This window comes from Lissotriton helveticus, chromosome 6 (assembly GCF_964261635.1).
Source record: "Lissotriton helveticus chromosome 6, aLisHel1.1, whole genome shotgun sequence".
NCBI lineage: Eukaryota > Metazoa > Chordata > Amphibia > Caudata > Salamandridae > Lissotriton > Lissotriton helveticus.
In genome coordinates, this window is record NC_136067.1 from 1,165,999,502 (window position 1) to 1,166,023,815 (window position 24,314).

General features: G+C 48.4%; 1 protein-coding gene across 14 annotated transcripts in view; it reads left to right on the forward strand.

Moving 5' to 3' along the window:
* The window catches only part of AFDN (afadin, adherens junction formation factor), a 1,642,835-nt gene that overhangs the window by 1,041,135 nt on the left and 577,386 nt on the right, over positions 1-24,314 (forward strand). For all 14 annotated transcript variants that reach the window (XM_078648844.1, XM_078648846.1, XM_078648851.1 and 11 more), the window contains one exon: positions 20,804-20,884. In XM_078648844.1, coding sequence (XP_078504970.1) covers positions 20,804-20,884 — 81 coding nt within the window. The remainder of the gene's footprint in view (positions 1-20,803; positions 20,885-24,314) is intronic.

A 24,314-nucleotide genomic window follows, 5' to 3' on the forward strand; every position in this document is an offset into this window, starting at 1 on the left:
CCGTCCCCTCGGTTATAGGTATGTCTGCTATCTCCTCTATCAGCTCCTCAGTGATCTGCGCATCCAGATCCGTCCTAAGCTCATCAGATACCTGCCTCAACTGTAGATCCTCCGAAAAGGGGGTATAATGGTTCTCACTTACCAGGGGATATGCTTTGTACACTGCCTGCAGGTGTTGGCAGAACACCTCCAGCATAGCTGCCCGAGATTAGAACAGGTCGCACAACTGTGCTCGAAGACTGATAACCAAAGGGGGGGCCTGTTCCTTATGCAGTATCCATGCCAATAACCAACCAGATTCATCTCCCTCTGCATGTAGCCGTTTGCGATATTTCGTAATGGTATACTTATTCAGCCTATCCCAAGTATCTGCAAGCTGCTCCCGTAATACACTCTCTTGTTCCGGCATGTCATCTTGCCCCTGCAACCTTGACTGAAGCTCAGCTAACATTTTCTCCCTATCCTGTAGCTCATACTGTAATTGCCGCCGAATGCCATATGTCAGCCCCATTGCCGCCCCTCTAACCACCACCTTCATCGCATCCCACTGGTGGGCTCTATTGCTTGCAGTGCCCCAATTAAGGGACATATACACTATTATCGCGTTCAAAATTGCCTCCTTCCCAACCGGATCCACCAGAATATCAGCAAGGAGCCGCCATCTATGGGAGCACTGCTCCCCCATTGCCCACAGCACCGAGCTGCACAGGGACATGATCGGACAGAAAGCCCGCCAGTTCTATAATCTCTGCTGCCATAAATGCTGGGTGTTCTGTTGCTAGTATCCTATCTAGACGAATGTGTGTGTTATGAGTGGGTGTAAAACAGGTGAATATTTTCTGAGTCTGGTGGTGCCCCCTCCAAACATCCCGGATGCCTAGGTCACTCAGTAGTTTTTGCAACTGCTTAGTCATACGCGGCTTGGTGCCCCTTCGAGGGGAGCATCTATCCAACTCAGGATCCACCACACAATGAAAGTCTCACAACCATAGTAGTGGAGTGTCCAAGTCTACAGTAATCAAATCCTGTAAAGCTGCAGAGAAATTTGGCTCATCAATGTTAGGGGCATATGTGTTTAGTATACTGATATCTTCACCATCTAGCTTGCCCTGCAATTGCACGTAACTACCTTCTATGTCTGCTTCGGTGTACTGTCGTGTAAACGAGGCCCCAGATGCCACCCAAATCAACACCCCCCTGGCATAGGTAGAATACGACGAGTGGAACACCTGCCCCCTCCACTTTTTGTCCAGGCACCCAGCCCCAGCATCATCCAGATGTGTCTCCTGCAAGCACAAAATCATTATGCTATGCCGCTTAAGGAATGAAAGGACCGTAAGCCGTTTGGCGCAGGTGCCTAAACTCCTAGCATTCCAGCTAAGGAACTTTACCACATCCGCCATGGTCAAACATTTGCACTTCCTGTCTAGCAATGCACCAGGACTCAGCACTCTTCTGCAACGACTCGCTCTTGTGCACACCACCACCAAAATTCACACAATAACTAAACCAACAAAAAAACCTCCTCCCCCCCCCCCCCCACCCACGGACAATGCTCGACAACCGTCACAGACGATTTTGCCCACCCAGCACTCGTTCCAGGACGTGCACACCATCCCACTAAGCCCAAAAGGGGCAAGAAGAAAGCATTGCATCCCCCGTCCGCCCACCCACCACAAATCAATGACCCCGCTGCCATTCTGAAAAACACTTTATTCATATATACTTAATCCAGACAACATCCCCTCTCCTGGGTCCCGTCAAACCCACAAGTAGCGCTATTCTCTCTCCCCTCCCCCCCACCAAGTCCCAGAGCGACAAACAACACCATACAGCATTACCGCACTCCTGCGTAGTAGTCCTGAATCTGCGAACAGTGCTGTAGTCCTGCAGTCAATGATTAACTACTTTCACTGACACCCCGAGGAAGATCCTCCAGCAAGGTCTCAGGCACAACGTCTATTGTTAGAGAGTCTGATCCTGCATATCCGGCTCAGCGGAGGCAGCTTCCAGCAAGTTGGGTCTCCGTAGCACTCTATACTAGAGGATCAGACTGCAGCGTTCCATCATCTCCCACCGTTATCCTTCACTGCGACACCTCCGGAGCATTTTGCGATTCCATCAAATTCTGCTTCCGTCGCTGGGCCCCGTCTGGCCGTGTCCCCCATTGTCGCTTCTGACCCCTTGCTTCTCCAGGCGGCAATCCATCACCACGGATCTCCAACCACTCCCAAACATCTTCCAGGGAGTCAAAGAATTGCGCCTTACCCCCGAAATCAATTTCAGCTTGGCAGGATACAGGAGCACATATTGCATGTTCAGGTCTCGCAGCTTACGCTTCACACCCAGGAATGATTTCCAAAGTTCCTGAGCTTGCTTAGTATAATCCGGATATATAGTCACTTTATTGTTGTCATACTGCAGATGCTGGTGTTCCCTTTCTGCCCTCAGAATGCAGTCTCTATCCCGATAATTGAGAATTTTAGGTATGATAGCTCGTGGCTGCGCCCCCGGGGCGGGGGGAGGGAGGAGAGCCCTCTGCGCTCTCTCAATCACAAACACATTCGACAAACTCTCGGGGCGCAGCTGGGTACGAATCGAGCTCTCAAGGAACTTCTAGGCCGCCCCCAAGTTTCGCTCTTTTTGGGATGTCCAGCACCCGAATATTGCTGCGTCTCGCCCTCCCCTCCGTCTCCTCAGCACGATTCTCCAGTGCTTTTGTAACCACAGGCATCTGCGCCACCTGCTGCTTGAGGGTATCCACCTCTCCTTTCAATTCTGCTATATGCCCCTCCGCACTTGTGACTTTATCAGCTACCTTCCGGAGGTCCGCGCGTAGTAGGTACACATCCACAGAGACAGTATCTATTCTGTCCTCCAGCGCCTTCCTGGAGCCCTGTATGGCCACCATGAGTTCTGCCTTGGTGGGCTCCGGGCTCTCTCCTCCCGAATCCCGTTCCGTCCCCCTTGTCTGTCTATCCAGGCTCTTGGGGTGAGAAGGGGGCTTAGTATACTGCTTGATAGTATTTGGCCCAGTCATCTTCTGAGGCTTGTCTTTGCCCATTGCGACTGCCGGCACGTGCACCTGGGGCACCCGCCAACGCGGCGCACACACCAAGAGTCTCCTCAGTGAGGGTCCACTAATCAATCCAGGCCAGCAGGCACAATAACACACAGTGACAGCAATTCAGGTGAATGGCATACACTGCCTCTCTGTTCCAGCACAGAAGCCAATGCCAATTCCCTGCCCTAGCAAGTCCACACATGCAGCAATTCAGATCGGCAGGACCAGAGCTAGGGCACAACAATCCACAGAAGCCGTGAGCGTGGAGAGGGCAAGATGATGCGCTGCAGCTCTCAGGTTGCTCCCTGTCGTGCCTCTCTCCTTAGGCTTCAATTATGCGCTGGTGATTTTCTTCAGGTGCGGATGTGGTTCCCAGACACCCCTACCAGGCACAAAGCGGACCACTCCGGCCTTCAGACCCCGACCGGTGGAGCCACGCCACTCACCAGCACCAGCCAGACACCCAGGCCACTTAGCTTCTCCACAGTCTGCTCCCGGACACCAATAACAGGCAGTGCGTCTCAGGAGCGCTCCACCTACTCGCCTGGGTTTCAAGATGAGGCCGCTCCGCTGTCAGGCTTTCAGGCAGGCCGTTCACTTCTCGCAGAGCGTGCTGCTCTCCTCCGGCAGGATCTCGATGCCATTAACCGCAGCAGCCACTCAGTCAGGGGGCACAAGGAGGAGGCTTAAGCACCCGCGCCTACTCTCCTTCGAAGCAGATCACCCTGACGAAGCATTCAGTCGCTGCAGTTCTTCCCGCGTAGGCCCAAGCGGCACTTTGCACTTGGCGCATGGCGGTGTGTTGGAAGTGCGTGCAGTATCCATAACTAGAGAGATTGCTCATATGTGATCATGCTGGATGACTTTAGAAACCCTGTCTGATTGTATGGTATAAAGGCATTGCTGTAGACCCATGCTGTTAGCTCATCAAGCACAGTTCTGGCAAATTATTTAGTGTCGCTGTTGATCGGAGTTATTATGTGATAGTTTGCTAGAAGGGACCTGTCTCCACCCTTGCAAATTGGAGATATGATTGAGCCTTTCCACAATGCAGGGAGGTTACTTGTGCTTATGATCTAAGTGAACAGTGGTGCTAAAAGTTCTGCCTAGAAGTCTGAATCCTGTTTGAACACCGCAGGAGGTTTACTGTTAGGGCCCGGGAATCCTTCTTTTCGCCCTTTAGATATTTGCTTTTTGATGCTCTAAGCATCCTCCTCGGGCTGCCCTGCGGCTTGTGCTATAATTGAAGTTTCCCAAGGATCCATCTCGGGACTATCTGTTGCTTCGTGGTTGAAGTTGTTTTTTAGGTATTGTACCCATGTAGCTTCAGTGATGTAAGAGTCAGTGCCTCTGTGGCCTTGTTTGAGATGGTGGTTCATAGTAGCCCAAAATCTAGTACTCTTATTGTGTTTCAAGTCTGTGTGTTGTTTAACCTAGAGTTCATCTTCCTGATCTCTTTTTATTGACCATTTTAATTTCTTGGTCTGTGTTTATGTTGTCTTAGAGCCACGATGGTGGTCAGGTTTCCTGGTCTTTACCGCAGAATTCAAAGAGCTTTGTTTATTTCAGTTTTATGCTCCCAGAATCTAGGATTGTGTGTTGCACAGGTACAATTGGTTGGCAAAGTTGAGTTTGTTAGCTTTTGCATGTATTTCCCGAAGTGTTTCTATGAGGGTTTCCCACATTTTAACCGCATCAGATTCTATACCCCTGAGATTTTGGAGTATATCCCCTGTGATTGCAGGCAGTTGATGTAGTTATAATGTGGCTGTTGTTTGTAGTGTCGATTTTGTCCATTGTCTCAACAATATGTTTTGAGATAGTGAGGTTTGAAGAAAATGAAACCTCTTGTGGGAGGTGATCGCTGCCAAGTCTCTCTGAAATTTGAAACAAGTGGACGTATTGAAATACGGAAAGAGATACAAAGGTGTATTCCAGATCCCAACATGTGCTGGTTCTGTTGGAGTGGAATGTGGTGGCCGGAGGGTTATCTTCTGGGAACCTGCCATTTACAGCCCTGAGGCTTAGATGTTCGAGTTCTTCCAACAATCGGCTCCCACTATTTATTTGGAGCCCAGTCGGGTATTTCACATAGCACGGTTTGGGGCTATTGCTAGGTCACCAATGGATGTGTCCAGTAGATGTAAGTTGAAGACCCTAGATATAACAAAGTGCGTCGAGTCTTTTTCTTCCGCTAGCCTCGTTAGGTCTTGCATTATCTCTTTCCAGTCTTTGGGCTTGCTTTTGGGGTGAATGTAGATGTTAATTAGAATTAGATCAGCGACAGCGCCTGTGATAAAGATGGTACATTTTGTTGCATTAATTCATATGGATTTGATGTCCAGGGCTATTGCCGAGACTAAACTGACTCTCGAGATGTAATTAGCCAGCCCACATGAAAGGTGCCAGTGGTTTGCTCGCTTCACAGCTGGTGTGAAAAAGTTCACATAGCCTTTGATGTAGATGGGATCGGCCAGCCAGATCTCCTAAGGAAAATTATATTGAAGGACCTCAAGTAATTATACAAATCCAGGTCACTTAGCTTTGTGTTGAGGCCATTATTGTTCCAAGAACACATGCAAAGTAAATGGGAATTGGCTCAAACTTGTGGCTCCTGTGCCGTTTGTGGTCATGTTGTAATTTGAGAACATCTGATTGTTCAGACTACATCCCTTATGCCTCCTGTGTTGTCTTTCATGGACAATATGCTCTTTTGTCCTGTGAATTGTGTATTCTGGGGGTTCTTTTTACCCGCTTTCCTTTTCACCCTTGAGCACAGATGTGGTTTCTCTTTGTCACTGATTTGGCATAATTTTGTGGACTTTGGGGAAATGGGGTGAGGGGTAGCCTGACACTTGGCATGGGATGACCTTTATTCTTAATTAAGAGCTGTTCCTTCTGTGAGGACACTTTTTGTGATGTCTGTTGTGGTCCATGTGATCATAGTTAAATCACCGCTGGGTGCTTTGTCAGAGCTTTCAACACTGTATTGCCATGAGGTCTTTTGATGTTATGTTGCTAAGTCTTGGAGTTGCTGCTGGTCATCAGAGAATATTTCCCCTATTTAGAACGTCATAGCTTCCTCTAGAGATATACTCTGAAATAAAGATTAGTGCTAAAGTATTGTCATGATCGTATTCGGTGTTTGTCTTGGAGAAGTGTTGAGGTAGTTGAGGTGCATTCTTTCGGTGTAGCAGCCAGTATGTTGGTTTCTGTGGGACCCCTGGGTGCTTTATTGTACCGAATGTTGATTTGGGTATCTGAACTGGACCTACAGTTGTTGAAACAGTTGATGGTTTGCCAGTTTGAGTTGTGCAATTATTCTGTGAAGTGATGGTATTTTCAATTCTTAGAGTACCAATTTTCATGTGCTGGTTCGGTTTGTCTATTTGAAATCTGTAGAGCATCCAGTTGTAGTTAGATCAGTGAGGTTCTCTTCTGCATGTTTGTGTTGATGCAGACATTTTAAAGTTGATGTTTGATGAAGTAAATAATCCAGGCAGATCTCACAGCAAGCTTGCTACTGGCGAGATTTGGTGGGGCACAGCCGGCTGTTTGCCAGGGCAGATGTGGTCCAGATCAAGCTATCTTGCAGTTTGCTCATCCCCTTTTTCTTCTGGATGGGCGGTTTGGACCGCTGTTATGAACGGTCTTGTTTTTGTTTTGAAGAGGGGATAAAATTACTCTTGGCTGACAGATTTTGTATTCTGCCCCTTTCTCCTTTGTGCCTGTCTGCGTTTGGTGTTTTTCTTTGTTCCGAGTCCGCTTGGCCAGACTTGAGGGGTTTCTGTGTCTTGCTGCTGCACTGAGGTGTGAGGTTCCCTTGATGCTCTCATGTTAGATTTAACATGTTCATATTTGTCTAATTCTTGTTGTTACCCTGTTTGCATAAGAGTAAGTCAGGATGGGCAGTGTTCACGAAGGGGAAGCTTCAAAGGCATGCAGCCTTTGTGAGTCTCTCCAGACCATTTGCTGCTTTGAGGATGGGGGGGACCCAGCCAATCAAGGACAGGCTCCTGCCCCCATTCCCACTGGAGAGTGACAGAACAGGGGTTGTACCCACCCCAGGTAAGGGACCTATTGGTCCCAGCCCTTTACCTCCCTGTAACACCCCTAAATTTAGTATTCAGGGGCACCCTGAACCTTCCTTCCTTAGATCCAGCAGTGACAAGAAAAGAAGAAGGACGAGAAGCCGTGCAGAGCTAACAAGAGGACGATGCCCACTGACTTGGGCCCAGCCCTACAGGCCTGTCTCCCCTCGAACCTGCTCCTGTGAAACCCCAGTGTGTCCAGCGGCCAGCAACCTCAAAAACCCCAGAGGACCTGCCTGCATTCACTTACCAAGCTGTTTCTCTCGTGACCACCCGACATGTTTGAACTGCAGCTTCTGGTGCCAGCCAGAAACCGCGAATCCAGCACACTCTGCACCTGCCGAGCCCGGACGGTGTTTGAGTGAACAAACACCACGAGGAGGTCCCCCCGGTGATCCTGACCCGAGATCCGCCGACCCCTGACCTGCCTCAAGCCTACAGACAACGCCAGCAGCCTCAATCCAGAGGGCCCCCCTTATGCGACCAGAGCGGGTAAGAAAATCTGACTTCCAAAGACACCCCTGCACCCGATGCCCCACAGCCTTGTGTGCCCAACCCACTGGTGCCTAAACATCCCTCTACATCCCAACTTACCACTCGAGGTGGTGGTCACTCCTGGAAGATCCTCGTCCCCGAGCCTGAAGTGTTTCTTTGTCCCGGAGAATTTCCATTGAAATCAACAGGTCACCCGACCTCAAAACAGCACCCTGCACCCAGCTGCCCTAGCGCCGCTGAGGGTTCCGCTTTGGTGCTAACTTGGTCCCCAACGTGCCCTGAGCTTAACCCTAGGAGCTTTGCTTCAACAACCCTGTATCCTGCTTGCCAGCCGCCACCAACGGAGCCCCCTATCCCCATTGTATAACATTGGGCCTCAACACTCTGCATCCGGCCGGCCGAGTTCAGCTGAGGGTGCAACAACAGTGCATCACTGACCCTGGGAGACCCCAGAGTCTAACCCCAGAACCCTAACTCAAAAGACCGATTACTTACCTTGAAACCGATAACTAATTTTTCCTCATAGGATAACATTGACACTTTTTCTCCCAAAAAGTTTCTAAATGTCGACTTTTGAAAACTACAAATATTCCGATTAACCACAACACATTTTCTCAACTGTTTTCAGGAAATTTCCCAGTGCTGACTCCAGGATCCAGCATAGTGTAAGAAAAAGTAACGATAACCTAACTTACCTGCTAAGTGAATTTCCTCCCATAGGATAACATTGGTGATTCTATGTGAATTTTTTTTAAGGTGTCAACTTTTGAAATGCAATAATATTGTTTAAAAATCGTACCTTTAACCAAAACGCATTTACTCACCTGTTTTAAGAAAATTTCCCAGGACTGAATCCAGGATCCAGTCCTGTGTTAGCAAAAGTAATCTGAAAAGTAATTAACTGCATTTTACTTAAAAAGCCCATTCAATTGAATGTACTATACCTTCAATGTGCTGCAAAGTACTTTCTTAAAACTGTAACCAAAACCAGTACAAGTTACATTGTTATTTTGATCTGTGTTCATACAAGTAATTTACTACTGAAAATTATTTTTATGCATACCTGCACCAGGCTTGCTTGGTTCTAGAAATAAAACAGAATATTTTTTATACAAAATAATTGGCCTAGAGTTCAGTTCTTGAGTGTGTGAGACCATTTGCTGACTGAGTGGGTACATCAAATGCTTTACCCTGTCCTCTGATACTGCCTTACTGCTCGACCAAGCTCCCACTTTAGAAAGTAAGGTTCTATCTAACTTTAGCCTCTCCCAAATCTCTGGAGACCCTTGGGCTCTATACACACTGTACCTCACTTTGGTGCAGTATATATAGAGCCAGTTTCTTACATGGGTCCCTTATGTTTTTTGTTATCAGTACCCCTGCGTGTCGAAAGTTGGCGTCGGTCAGCTCCACGTTCGTCGTTGGCGTCGTGGTTGCCGGGAGGACGTCTTCGTAGCTACTTAGACGCCGCCCTCGATGGCGGATGTCAGTTCTTTCTTTTTCCGCGCCAGCCAGCCCAGATCTGAAGAGAGCGGTACTTCCAGTCACATTTTGACTGACTTTTTGTTGACTTTTGTCGACACTGTTTTTGAGTCTTTGACTCCTGGTGCACGTCAGGGAAGCCTGGTTTCAAGGCTTGCGGCCCTGTAGCCGGCTGTTGTCGGTGCGGAGCCTATTTTGTCTGGAGCGCAACCAGGATCCCAAGTGATGCTCCAACTACTGGACCATGAATCTAAAGTCTATGTGGTAGCAGTCCCGAAAGCTTCTCCAGGCCCGGTTGTCGGCTCCGTGCCTTTCGAGGTCCCGGTCGCATGGGAGGTCGACGGACCAGTTGCGTAGCCACCACCACCAGTCTTCTTCAGAGTCTTTGCATTCCTAGGGTAAGTCGAAGCACTGGAAGAAGTCGAAGACGCATCGTCACTCTTTGACTTCTAATCGTCGGTCAGCCGACGCGACGACGGATGAGGGTGGTGCTCCTCCCATGGCTCCACATGCAGAGCCTGAAGGGTCAACTCCGAGTTTCCCTCCCTTTTTGGGACCCGGAGCGACCCCTGCCCACCTTCGCACCTTTTAGGAAGCGATGCATGAAATCTTTGGGCAGCAAGCCGGTTTAGCCGGCGCACCTTTCACGCCCCGTGGACTCGGCTTGGGGCTCTTCAACGCCAGCGGCTCCGGCACCACAGAGTCCCCTTGGATCCAGTACTGGATCCGGATTGACGCCGGTCGACCTGATTACACCTCGCTCTGCGCCGATTCTACTGGCACCACGTCCACAGCCGACTCCGGTCGTGTCCCCAGCTGACGTCGACCCCGGCCTCCTCCCTGCACTGGACACGGAGCTGGACCGGCGCCGACCGACGCTGGATCCGGTGCCGATGGGTACCTTTATGCACTTGTTGTACACTGGTGCTCAGATCAGGTCAGATTGGCAACCAGAGTAGAATGAGGAGGACTGGGAGGGGTCTGAAGACCCTCTAAATGACCAGTTGAAGTATGAACCGGACTGGAGAGAGGAGCTGGGGAAGCCAGTGGTCTAGATACTTCCCCAGATCTTGGCATGTTGTCTCCTCCTACCGTGGCTACGGAGGAGGGAGCTTCTTACAAAGTGGTATTGCATAGGGCGGCCGAGGCTCTCAACCTTGAGCTTCCTTCGGTGACAGTCAGGACTAACCTCCTGACAGAGGTGCTTCAGCGGGCAGCAAGCGCTTCGGAGCCCCTGCTGCTGTTCAATGAAGCCCTCACCAACATCCTTTTGGGCACCGCCAGGCCCCTGGCGAACCCACTTTGCTCTCCCAACACCCCACCCCTGAGAGCTTGGTGGTCCAAGCCTCCACATCCAAAGGTGCATTCTCTAAAGCACCACGTGATAGGGAATCCAAAAAGCTGGACCATCTTGGGAAGAAGATGTTTTCTTCTTCCATCTTGGGACTGCAGTCGGTAAACACTGAATGTCTGTTCGGCCGTTATACCGGCTCTGTGTGGGATACGGTGGTGCAGGTGCTGCCTCAGTGCCCGGAGGAGGCCCAGGCCGTACTCTCCCGTGCAGTTACTGAGGGGAGAGACGCAGTGAAGTTTACCATACGCTGTGGACCGGACACCGCCAACTCACTAGGTAGGACAATTTCAGAGTCGGAAGCACATCAACGCTACGTCTGGATGAGGTCCACTGGCTGTTTTGGGGATGTCCAAGCTACCCTTATGGACATGCCCTTTGATGGCCGTCACCTGTTCGACAAGGCAGACCGCGCACTTGAGGGCTTCAAAGGCTCATGGGCTAAAGCCAAGTCCTGGGCCTGTCCACCACTCGCCCCGCGCAGTCTGCTTTTTCCCCCTTTCGTGGCTACGGAAGGGGTGCCCTACCACGTTCCACATGCCAGCGTAAGCTGTTAAGCCTCTGTGCGGACGGGGACGTGGAAACCACCGCCGTGGGTCTGGGGGCCAGCGAGGGGGCCAGTCCACCACCGCCCCATCTGCAACAGCCTCCAAACTCTCCTAGTCCGACCTTCCAGGGCCACAAATCGCTAGTGGGCAGCAGGATTAGCCATCATCTCCCCACTGGCCACCATCACGTCGGACAAGTGGGTTATGCAGATAGTCCTAAGGGGCTACTCCCTCCCCTTTGCCACCTCAGTACCATCACATGTCGGAGGATCATCTGGCCCTTCTTCAACAAGAAGTTATGGCTCCCTTGGCCAAGGGAGCCATCGAGCTAGTTCCTGCCCCAGAAGTAGGTCGTGGTTGCTACTCCCTCAAACGGACAAAGGCCTGTGTCCCATCTTGGATCTCAGGAATGTCCACTGCCTCCTCTGGAAGGAGAAGTTCAAAATGTTGATGCTAGCTCAGGTCCTGTCCGCCCTGGAGACTGGATGGTATCAATGGACCTGCAGGACGCCTATTTTCACATCCTCGTCCTGCCGGCCCACTGGCACTATTTGCGGTTCATGGTAGGCCACGAGGGTTTTCAGTTTACTGTGCTCCCCTTTTGCCTTACCAGCACCCCTCAGGTGTTCACGAAGGTGATGGTGGTGGTCGCAGATTATCTGCACTGATCAGGGGTTCTAGTCTTCCCCTATCTCAATGACTGGCTGTGAAGGCAGGTTTGCTCCAGGCTGTCGTCTCCCACCACCAGACTACGGCCGACCTCCTGCATTTGCTGGGGTTCTCTACCAACATGCCGAAGTCAGACCTGACGCCCTCTCAGAAGCTCCTCTTCATTGGAGCGGTTCTGGACACGATGCAGTTTCGGGTCTATCCTCCCGAACAGCGAGTCCGGGATATTCAGGGTATGATTCCGATCTTTCAGCCTCTATCCAGGGTTTCGTGAGGATGACCCTCCCTCCGGCTACTGGACCTGATGTTCTCATGCTTCCTGCTGGTGGATAATGCCTAATGGCATATGCGCGGGCTCTGCAGTGGGACCTGACTTTCCAGTGGACATAACATCAGGGGAACCTGTCAGATTGTGTCCAGATCTTGGAGGGCACTGCACACCAATTGCAGTGGTGGCTAACGAACCAGGATTGGGTCGACGGCAGATTCATCTCCCTTCTCCATCCAGAGTTCACAGTGGTAACCGATGCATCTCTTCTGGGATGGGGCAGCCACATGGGGGAGACGGAGATCAGAGGCCTCTGGACTCTGGCAGGGTCCGGGTCCCACATCAAGCTTCGGGCGATTCGTCTTGCACTGAAACCATTCCTTCCCTCTGTCCGGGGAAGAGTAGCGCAGGTCTTCATGGACAATACCACCGCCATTTAGTACTGCAACAAACAAGTCGGGGTGCAGTCGTGGACCCCATGTCAAGAGTACCTGGACATGGATGGCTCGTCAGGGCATATCCCTGGTGGCGCAACACCTGGCAGGCTCACTGAACGCCAGGGAAGACTAACTCAGCCGCAGGTGCATGATGGATCACGAATGGCCTCTTCATTCGGAGGTGGTGCAAGGTCTCTTTCAACAGTGGAGAGAGCCTTGGTTAGATCTATTCACCACCAAAAAGAACGCGCAATATCAGCAATTCTGCCCATTGGAATTTCCAAGGCAGCACTCGCTCTGCGACACTTTTCGTTGCGAGTGGAATTGCACTCTTCTATACGCCTTTCCACCTATAGCACTTCTGCCCAGAGTGCTGAAGAAGATCAGGCGAGACCGGGCCCAAGTCATTCTTGTGGCTCCGGATTGGGCACGAAGAGTTTGGTATCCCGAGCTATTACACATGACCATCGATCCTCCGATCCAACTGCCTCTTTGGTAGGATCTTCTGTCGCAGCAGCAGGGGACGGTCCTCCACCCGAACCTACCCAGCCTCCATCCTCCTAGAGATTGAGTGGCGACAGTTGACAGCTTTTGACTTTCCTCCCGAAGTCTGTGATGTTATCTTGACAGCCAGGTGTCTCTCCAGTAAGACGGTATACGCCTGCAGATGGAGCACATTTGTGGCATGGTGCACAGCAAATTCTCTGGATCCCCTTTCCGCCCCTCTGTCTGAGGTTCTATTGTTCCTTTTTTCTTTGACCAAGCGGGGCACTGCTCTGGGAACTTTAGGAGGCTACCTCTCGGCCATTTAAGCCTTTCTTAGGCTTCCTGATCAGCCTTCTCTTTTCAAATCCCCTGTTGTAAACAGCTTCCTTAAGGGCATTACTCATCTTTTTCCTCCTGTTCCCTTTGTAATGCCTAATTGGTACATGAACCTGGTTCTTACGTATCTTATGTGCGCTCACTTTGAGCCTCTACATAACTGTCCTCTCAGACTTCTGACTTTAAAAACTGCCTTTCTGGTGGCCATCACCTCTGCGAGCAGGGTGAGTGAGCTCCAAGCTTTTTCTTCAAAACCTCCTTTTTTGGCTGTTCATCCGGACAAGGTTGTCTTTCGAATTTGTCCTTTCTTCCTTCCCAAAGTGGTTACTTCTTCCCACATTGGACAGACCATCACTTTGCCCACCTTCTTTCTGCCTCAGCATCCTTCCAAAGAAGAGGAGAGGCTCCACAGTCTGGATCCAAAACGTGCGCTTTAATTTTATTTGGATTGCACAAAGCAAATCCAGGTGGATGACCAGCTCTTTGTTGGCTAGCTAGGCGTCAAAAAGGCCGGGCAGTGCACATACGGACCATTTCTAGATGGATTGTTTAGTGCATCAAAGCTTGCTATTCCTTGCAAAGAAGGAGCCTCCAGTGGGGTTACGCGCCCATTCCACCAGGGCGACTGCAGCTACCACTGCTTTGGGACTTGGAGTCCCCCTTAATGACATCTATCAGGCAGCTATGTGGGCATTGCTGCACAGGTTCACAAAACACTACTGCCTGGACAGCCAATTCCGGATAGATGGCACCTTTGGCCGTTCTGTTGTCCAGGACTTTGTGGTGTGAACTTGGTTCGCAGACCCACCTCCCGGCTTGGTATTGCTGGGGTATCTATTCTAAGGTAAGGAATCTATAACTAATTGTCTCTTTCAGAAGAACAAGTTACTTACCTTCGGTAACGATATAATCTGTAAGAGACATAGATTTGTTATAGATTCCTTTCCGCCCCAACCATCCTCCCCGTTCTGCGAACTGATTTCTAGGGTGAAGGACTTCCTTTCCGGGTCCTAGTTTTGTGCACCAGTGGTCAGTGTCTTGCATGGCTCTTCGCTTCTGGCGTGGAAAGACGTGTACAGAACTGACGTCAGCACGCGCGGGCAGCGTCTAAGTAGCTAACGTGACATCATCCCTGCGACCACGACACCAACGACGAACATGGAGCTGACTGACGCCACCTTTCGACGCGCAGGGGTACTGCTGATGAAAAACTTTCCGGATCTAGTCTGACCCCTGGGGGTAATTGTAACGTAAGGAATCTATAACTAATCTGTCTCTTACAGAAGGTAAGTAACGTGTTCTTTTTTCTGCGACCTTTGTGGTTTGTCTGTACTGGGTGCTGTGCCTCGCTTTACAGCTGTTGGGCCTCTTCACAGGCCAGGCCAAGTCTGCTGTCTCTGTGGCTTGTGCTTGTATGGGCTTCGCCCTTGTATTCCTATGCAGGGTGTCAGTTCGAGAGTGCTGACATGCCTCCTCTACAAGGACTTCTGTTGATGAGGTAGAGGGGGGGCACGAGTACACTGTTGCATCTTTATGTCTTGTCTTTCCCCCCTGAGCTGGGTTCTCTCCAGGTCCTCCACACTTATCAAGGATCACCTGGGGTATCCCAGATATGGATTTAGATGGATATGGCGTAGGAGCGCCATAGGTGTTAGTTGATGTACTAGATTTTGAGGTCTGCAGTTGAAGTATAAGGTGAAAAACCCAGCTCTCAAACCGCTCCCGACCGATCAGGCCGCTTCCAGGAGCTGGGCTGCCCACTGTCAGTAGCTCCAGCTACTTTTCCCACCTCATCTGTGAGAGCAGGGCCTGAGTGGAAATGGTGCGATCCTGAGGGGCGTGGGGCACATGAGCCGCCTGCTGGAGAATTCCATCGACTGCCGCATTGGTGGTGTGTGCTGCTGGTGCTACTGACCTGTCCTCCCGAAGTGGGGGAGTGGGCGGCGGTAGACTATAGCCGCCGATTTGCGGCACCCGCACCTGTTGTCCTGTGCCGCTGTTGCTACTGGCCCTCCCGCAGAGGCTTCACACGAACCTGCATAAGTCAGCGGGACGCGTGGCTGACTGACGGTGCCAGGAGATCAAGGAGCAGTCAAGATGCAGATTCTGGCTCCCTGCCTTGCCTCGCCGCATGCTGCTCGTCCTCAAGGTTCCTCCTCTTCCCCAAGCAATTTGTTTTACCAAGCAGTATATTTCAAACTGTGTATTGTTCCTCTTTGTCGTTGTGGCACTACAAAAGTGTGAGAAGTTGGCCTGATGTGCAGTGCTCACTATTCTAGTGATCACTATATATCAGTCCAAACAACCCTTATTGATGATTGGTTGTAAGTCAACCTTATAGACCAGCTATCCTAGTAGCATGGATACGAGCAGTCTAAGGCTAAGACTCTAGAGGGCGTGTTAAGCCAGCTGTTTTACCATCACATTACCCCTTGAACACCCAGTGAAAGGACACCACACAAGTGTTATGAAAATAAACAGTGTATTTATTAGAATCACAACAACCCTGTACTCTTTATGAGGACAGGGTGCTAGGCACACAACAAAACTCTTACGAAAATACTTAAGTTAGCACAGTATATACAAATGCCCGAGGGGCACGAAAAACCATATACTCTAAAAGTGGAATGCAAAATTACTAGCAGGTAGGTACAGTACTAATAGGCTTTGGAATCGCTAGGACTTGACTATGGAATCGTTAGATTACTTCTAGGAGGCCTAGGGGACTCGGGTGCAGAGTGTGCACTCTTACGCGGGATGCGGGACAAAGTCTATGGTAGCTAGTAACGTTAAAGTTAGTGTTCACGGGCGAACCCGACCTGGTAGGGAGAAAACGACAGTGGATCCTGACCCTTGGATAGTGAGGCTATGCTGGGGCACCGAAATGCCGAAGTTACCTAGCCCAGGGGCTGCAGCTGCATATGTCTCAAAAGACGTCGGGAATCCTCGTTGCCGGACCAGGAGCCTGGAAGAAAGATGCTGGCAGGCGACCAGTGAAGAGAGTTCGAAGTGATCCAAGCCTGGATCTCGAAGATGGATGACACCTGAAAGCAGAGGGGACCAAGTTCGTGAATACTAGCCAGTAGTCAGTGGGCACCAGGAGGGCACCGGATGGTAGTCACCTCGACTAGGTGAGTGGGCGACGCTGTGCTCTGCAGATCTCACGGACCAGGAGGCGTTGTCGGCGACCAGGATGGAGAGGCGAGCTGTCCCACGATGGATGAAGCTGTCGGCGTCGAAGTACCCAGGATTGGGCAACAAAGCCTTGGCTAATTCAAGCCCACGCGGTGGACTCAAAATGGCGTCTTGAGTGGACCAGGAGGGTCCGGGGTGCTCCTCTTCTGGAAGGGGGCAAGAGCCAGTCTGGAGCAACCAGACCAGCAGCAGTGATGTCGTCGGGCGTCGTTCAGAAGGCCACAAGCCAGCGGGCTAGTAGCCAAACAACGCGGTGAGCAGCAAAAAGCAGAAGGGCCCCACGCCGATCGTGGAGATGCTGGGGGGCTGCTCTTCGGTGCTGGAGCTGCTCAGGGTCGGGGCTTCTCGGACCCCAAAGCACTCGCCAGGAGATTACTCGGCGGGCTTGCTGTGCAGAAGTCGTGCAGTCTTGGCAATAGTCGGTCCCTTGAGGTCTCGTCGCACTCACGGTTCTCAGCTTGGCTGTAGAGGTGAGTAGAGGTCGGAGGTGCCAGGGAAGCCGGGTCTTGTCGAGCTGGGCAGTCGGATTCCGGAGGAAGGACTTACAGCAGACCGCAGTGTTCTTGCGATGGTGCCTGCGGATGCAGGGTGACTACTCCTTAGTCACAAGGGAGAATCTTGAAGAAGGAAATCTTGAAGTCCTTTCGCAGAAAGTCGTGTCTTGATTCCAAAGATGATCTAATTTGGAAGGGGGCCTGCTCCTACCTTTATCTGGGAAAAGGGGGCTGGCACGCGACTAGGTCCTGCCCTATGGGTGGGACCAGGAGGGGGGTGGTTACACTCACTTCCTTGGCGGGCTTTTCCCCAGCTCAGGGTCTGGAGTGTCCCTGGAACTGGTTCAAGCCGGCCTATGCATAGTGAGCACCGGGGTGCCACTTGCAGTCACCTTCCTCTGAAGCCCTGCCTACCTAGGATACACAAAATCCTGTCTGGGACGGTGCTGGCACCGCCCCTGGCAGGAAACCCTTTGTCCTTATCTCCTGCTCTGGGAGGACTCCCAGCAGCAGGAGGGCAGACTTGTGTCTCGGTGGCAGCATCCATTTTGTGGAGCTGAGGCTCTGTTTGACTTTAACCGGGGTTAGGGGTTACATACATGTCGTGTCCCTCTAGAAGGGTGGAATGCTAACCCCGTCGCCAGAATTGGCGAGGGGTTAGTATTCCAATTCGTATGACACCTTACTCGACATGTTTTGATAAAGCGATACCAGAGTTGGCATATAACCGCGAGGGTTATAATGCACTTAAGAGTATATGGTATGCGATATCATGGAAACGGCTAAGGGATAGATCCCGAAAGCCGCAGACAGGCTCAGCTCATGCCAGAGCACCATCTCACACGATTCCAAGCACTCTGCCTTCAGGATTGTTAAGGCCTGCCATAGGAGTGACTGATAGGAGATCTGTGTGTCCATTTTAGGGTTAGATATAGGTATACTATATCTAAAGCAAAGGGTGAATACACCACCTTGCCCCAGCTGTCGTGCAGCCAGTTGTGTCAGTTTAGTTAGTCAATCCAGGGGTGGCACAATACATGCTTCAGCCCCTGGGAGACTTCTGGGTGCACCTCAGCCCTGGGTACAGGGACTTGGAGAGGGCCCAGTGCCAATTCAGTACCTGAGTACAATTTGGATAGAGAGAACAGCTAGGCTGTGGGTCTGATTAGCAGGCCCACAGCCAGGGAAAGTCGTAAACCAGTGCAGCAAAAAGCAAAAATCTGGGTGATCATAGGATTGCAGACCCTACTCTCCTACAAAAAGCAATCCTTTATTTTGGTTTAGCTCTCATCCTCCACCAATGGAATATGATCACTCATTAATCCATCAATGAACTCTGAACTTTCAATAGTTTATTACGTTCATGTAAAAACTTGGAAATTAAACCAGTAGAACAACCTGGGAGTGATTGTCCTGGGCCCCACTGCATTGGTGACCAGACCCTCAATATATGCACTAAAAGTTCAAGCCAGGTGGGGCCTTTTCTAAACTAAATACGCACAGTATTGCCAATGGCAATCAAACCTCTAGCAGGACACTTTGGAACTAAGGATTACTTCAGAAATCATTTGAGAAGTTTGTGGGCCCCAGTGACAGTCCTCTACACAACCTCTTTCACAGATTCCCACATCCCTCCTTGATGTAATGTTCTATAGTAGTTTTAAAGCATGACCCAGTTACTTGAAAAGCCACTGGACTAGATCTAGACATGCATTCATTCCCCAAAGATCAGGAAGTTTTAAACAATAGGATCGCCTCATGTTTTGGGCAAATAAAAACACAAATTATACCTTAGAAGGGTGCCTTAAGACATTGCCCAAATCTTTTCAAAGGTTTGCGTTTAGATTCACTTGAGGAATCAATTCAATTCAATTCCTTTATTCGGTTATTAAAACAAAACAACCATAAAAGTTCAGATAAAATCACAGTTATTAAAAAGAAAAAACAGTACGTATCAAATTCATCCAATGCACCAAATTCAGCTAATCACATTTCAGAATATAATAGATTTTCGAGATTTAAAAACATTTTTTAAAAACGAAGAAATATATACAACCGTTAAAATATTATCAAGTTTCTGTACAACTAAAAAGGCAGGGCGACAGCGATTTATTTCCATGGTCTTCAATAAGGGGACATCGCATCTTCGTCTAGGAATTGAATCAAATTTACAGAAAAAAAGAATATGTATGTCTGATTGTTCTGACAAATGATCACAAGGACATTTTATTCAGATTTTTCGACCAGTCATTCATGGTGGGGAAGCTAAGTGACCTAAATAACAAATTAAATCTAAAACGGGTTAATAAAAACCTTTCATAGTCACTCATTTGCAAATTAACGTATGGCTGCATTTTACTGGAAATCACAATTTGCTCGTGTGCAACCACTGTTTTTTTCATCATTTCTGTGGTGGTTCTGCACTCATACAGGTAATTCATACACATTTCCTTCAGGACTTTCCTGGGGATGTTACACAGGGAGGATGGTTCATCATAATAATTTGCCAAACCAAAGTCAGTGAAAAACCTCTTCACATAACATAGCCAACCAATTTTACCACCATTATCTAGTCTAGTCACATTGTTCACAATGGAACGATTTAATCCACATTCCAAAGTGGTCCAGATCCTATGCCATAGCAGTACCGGGGCCGCCTTTATAATGTCTTCTAAATACGGTTCCCCGAGTTCTGCATGGCAAATATATGTGGAGACACTTTTTGGAACGGCTAGAAGGTATTTCATGAAGAGGTTTTCCACCACCTGTAATGGTTTTGTGTTTGCATGTCCCCACAATCCTGCGCCATATGTCACAATTGCTACGCAAGTAGCTTTATATACTACTAGCATCTCCCCAATAGGGTTCTTGCCAATTTTTTTGTCAACATTTTTTAAGGCCATTATTGATTTACAGAACAATAGCTTTCTGGTCTTGATTGTGTTATTTCACAGACCCGTGTGGTCGAACAGGACTCCTAAATAAAAAAAAGTTTGGGTAAAGTCAACTGAAGTATCACTAAACACCAAGGGGTACATTGTAGCCCCAGACACGATTGTTCCTCATTCACAACCCACTGCCCACCCTATCTCAAAAGCCAACAGACCAGTATATTTTGAGTCAACAGCTGTAAGATGGCCAGAACAGGAGTCAATGACTCTGACTCCATTAGGGGAATCAAATCACAAGTTAATGTGTCATTAGAAAGAGGAAACACCATCTCGTTGCCGGCAAAAACCTTCATATCTCAAATCCTTTTATTGGATGTTAGATAGACTGCGATTCCCTGAAATATGCATTTGACAGCAGTGATTAGGCTGGTGCTGTTTGTTACTTACTTTTACCCAGTTGCACCAGCGCAAGGAGCTGGTAAAGCATTATCTTTTTTTTTGTTTTGCTGAATGAGTAGTCCATCAGTAGGCATGTTGAAGCAAAGGTTAAACAGAGGCTCAGTAGATGTGACTCAGAAATTAGATTAATAATTATTCCTAAATTAATTTAATTAAGACTTTAAAGGGCCCAGTTAGGAATAGTAGCAAGAGGATTGCTCTATTTTAGAAATGTAGCCAAAGTAGGTAACCCTGCTTCTGCTTATCTGACAGTGTTCTGCAAACAAGGATACTCCAGCAATCTGATTTGCTGGTTTCTGACTTTAGCAAAGTGTTCATGTTCAGTATCAGCGTATTGAATTCAGGCAAGTGTGATCATTCAGACTGATTTACACTCACAAGGTTTTTCCTCATCAGGAGTTGCTCATTGGAGTTGCCTATTTTGAAGGCTAAGAAAGTCCACTAACTGCTCTGCAGAATATACTGGTGTAAGCTACATCAAATCATCTCCCTGTTGGTTTTGAACAGACATGAAACAGCATCTTTTTCCCTCCTCAGCTTCTTAAAAAGGATCCAGAAATCATCACTGTGACACTGAAGAAACATAATGGAATGGGTCTGAGCATTGTCGCTGCTAAGGTAAGGCAGACATGCATTATGGAATGTCTTGAGTTAACTGAAAACTTTAATTGTGGTGACAAGTGAACATCAATACGAAATCTTTTAGCGATTGAAACATTTTGTGGTTTTCAGAATGAACAAATAAGTAGTTGTAAGGTCTCTGATATATGGCTTTGGTGAGAGTTTTAGGATAGTGAATACATTAATCAAGTTAATCTGGAATCATATTCAGCATTACAACAAAACAATATGCTCTCTTTGCATGCACATTGATATTATAATCCTAGGAATGTGATGGTTCTTTTATATTCAAAGTAGTTTTGATTTGCACTATGTGAACTCTCTCATAAATGTGGCAATACAAGATAACATTTCTGTTGATTCTTGAGCTTTAGCCAAACAGCACTATCATGTATGTGATGCTGCAGGCCCATTACGTATAAACATAGTTTTGTGAGCATACTTTTTTTCTCAATGTCTTTATGCACATTTTGTCAGGTATTACTAGACCTAGTGTTGTATGCACTCAACAAATCACAAACAATGTCACATTCAAGTGTGCAGTAGAGAAAATCCAACATTAGTTGATGGGAGAAGTGTGGGTGGCCATATTAACCCGAACAGGGGGTGGAAGGGATTTGAGATCTTCCCGTCAATGGGGGAGAGGGGTATCCATAATCCATCAGAGCCATACATGGAGTTGCATGCTACAATTTAACACCTGATCCACACTCTGTACAACCTAAACTTATCCAGGTCAGTCAGCTTTTGTGAGCAGATGTACAGCTACGTTGTCACTGAAACCCGAATGCATATGCATTTTATTAGAAATTTCTTTTCACCTCAAAGAAAGTGGAACCAACCCCAGAGAACCTATAGACACCTTTCCATATTGCACTGCCACATATGTAATTATTATTACTGTCCCTGCTCATTATCTGTTACTAGTAAAGCACTTTGTTGCCCTTGCTGCTAGCTCTGCACTATATAAATACATTTAGTAAATCAATAAAATAGATGTAAACTCTAACCGGAATAACAAAATACCTACTGTCCATCATAGATAGATATTTGTAGGAATATGGGTGTTTTTGAGGTGTTCAGTGAGGTCTGGATATAAAAGCAGGAATGTGGCTATTGGAATTGCAGCGAACATCCACAGAAACGCACACCTAATTCATTTTATGAAACTACTCTAATGACCCCAAGTATTAAGGGTGAACTTTTACTATATAGAAAATTCCATGTAGGAGAAAAAAACTAAATGTGCAAATGCATATTTTTACAATACTGACTTTTGTGGAATATCTTCACCAGTCAGTTCACAGGAATAATTGTACCTAAGGTAATATAAAGTATTTGAATATAAGCTCATTGTCAAGGAAAAATGTCATCACATGGAGTGAGGAATTTACCATTATCCTACAAAAGGGCAATTGAAGGGCATTTTGGAGGAGTTGGTTGCTAAAGGCATTATTGAACTTATTGAATCTTTCCCTAGGGTGTCTCCAGTTGTAATTTTGCCAGTTCCTATCATCTGGTAGTTTTAGAAAAAGGTTTGAGACTTCTCAACACATTTATAACACCCATAGTAATTTATCAATTTAAAAGGATGCCTTTTGGTCTGGCAAGTGCTGCTTCAGTAGTCCAGTACATTATGAAGGAGACGTTAAGTGGTTTGGGAGAAGCATTAGCCTTTCAAGATGATATTAGTTTTTGACAAAGAAAACTATCAACATGACAATGGTTTTCAAGCATTAACTGATAAGGTTAACTCTTAAATTGAAGAAGTGTCATTTAAAGTGCCATTGTGTGGTATATTTTGGTCACAATATCCTGGGAAGCAATTAAACCTAAAGAGTCGCATCTCAACGCCATTCTGGGGAGTGCCTTGGTTAGATCTGTTCTCCACCGAAGAGAACAGCCAATTTCAGCAATTCTGCGCGTTGAAATTTCCAAGGCGACACATGCTAGGCGACGCTTTTCGTGAGTTGCCGTCTGTTGTTTGCCTTTCTGCCTATACCACTTCTGCCCAGAGTGCTGAAGAAGATCAAGCGTGACAGGGCCAAGTCATTCTGGTGGCTCCGGATTGGGCACGAAGAGTCTGGTATCCCGAGATACTCCACATGACCATCGATCCTCCGCTTCGACTGCCTCTTCGGGAGGATCTTCTGTCGCAGCAGCAGGGGACAGTCCTCCACCCGAACCTGTCCCTCCTCCACCTCCTTGCATGCAGATTGAGCGGAGTCGGCTGATTTCGTTTGACTTGCCTCCCGAAGTCTCTGATGTAATCTTGGCAGCCAGGCGTCCCTCCACTAAGATGGTACACGCCTGTCGATGGAACAAATTTGTGGCATGGTGCGCAGCAAAGGCTATGGCTCCTCTTTCTACCCCTCTTTCTGAGATTCTTATGTTCCTCCGTTCTTTGGCCCAGCAGGGCTCTGCTCTGGGCACTATCAAGGGCTATCTCTCGGCCACTTCCGCCTTTCTAAGGCTTCCTGATCAGCCTTCTCTCTTCAAGTCCCTGGTTGTGAATCATTTCTTAAAAGGCATTACTCATTTCTTTCCTCCTATCCCCTTCATAATGCCTCAGTGGGACTTGAATTTTGTCTTGACCTTTCTGATGTGCGCTCCCTTTGAGCCGCTTCACAATGTCCTTTACGACTTTTAACTCTTAAGACTGCATTCCTGGTAGCCTTCACATCTGCGAGAAGAGTGAGTAAGCACCAGGCTCTTTCATCCAAACCTTCTTTTCTGGCTGTACATCCGTATAAGCTTGTCCTAAGAACCCTTCCATCCTTTCTTCCCAAGGTGGTCACCTCCTTTCACATCCGGCAAACCAGCACTTTGCCCTCCTTCTTTCCGCCTCCGCATCCTTCTAAAGAGGAAGAGAGGCTCCACCGTCTACACCCAAAACATGTGCTTTCCTTCTATCTAGATCGTTCAAAACAGTTCCCATGTGAATGACCAACTCTTTGGCTACGTGGGCGCCAAGAAAGGTTGGGCTGTACACGAACAGACCATCTCTAAATGGGTAATTATGTGTATTAAAGCCTGCTACTCTCTAGCTAAAAAGGAGCCTCCAGTGGGGCTACGCGCCCATTCCACCAGGGTGACGGCAGCCACTACTGCTTTGGGACAACGAGTCCCTCTGAATTACATCTGTCAGGCAGCTATGTGGGCTTTGCTGCACACGTTAACAAAACACTACTGCCTGGACAGCCAAGCCGGGAGAGACGGCTTCTTTGGCCATCCTGTTCTCCAGGACTTTCTGGTGTGATCTTGGTTTGCAGACCCACCTCTGGGGTCGGTATTGCTGGGGTATCTATCCTAAGGTAAGGAATCTATAACTAACGGTTTCTTTCAGATGAACAATTTACTTATCTTCGGTAACGATATATCTGTAAGAAACATAGATTAGTTTAGATTCCTTACCGCCCTACCCATC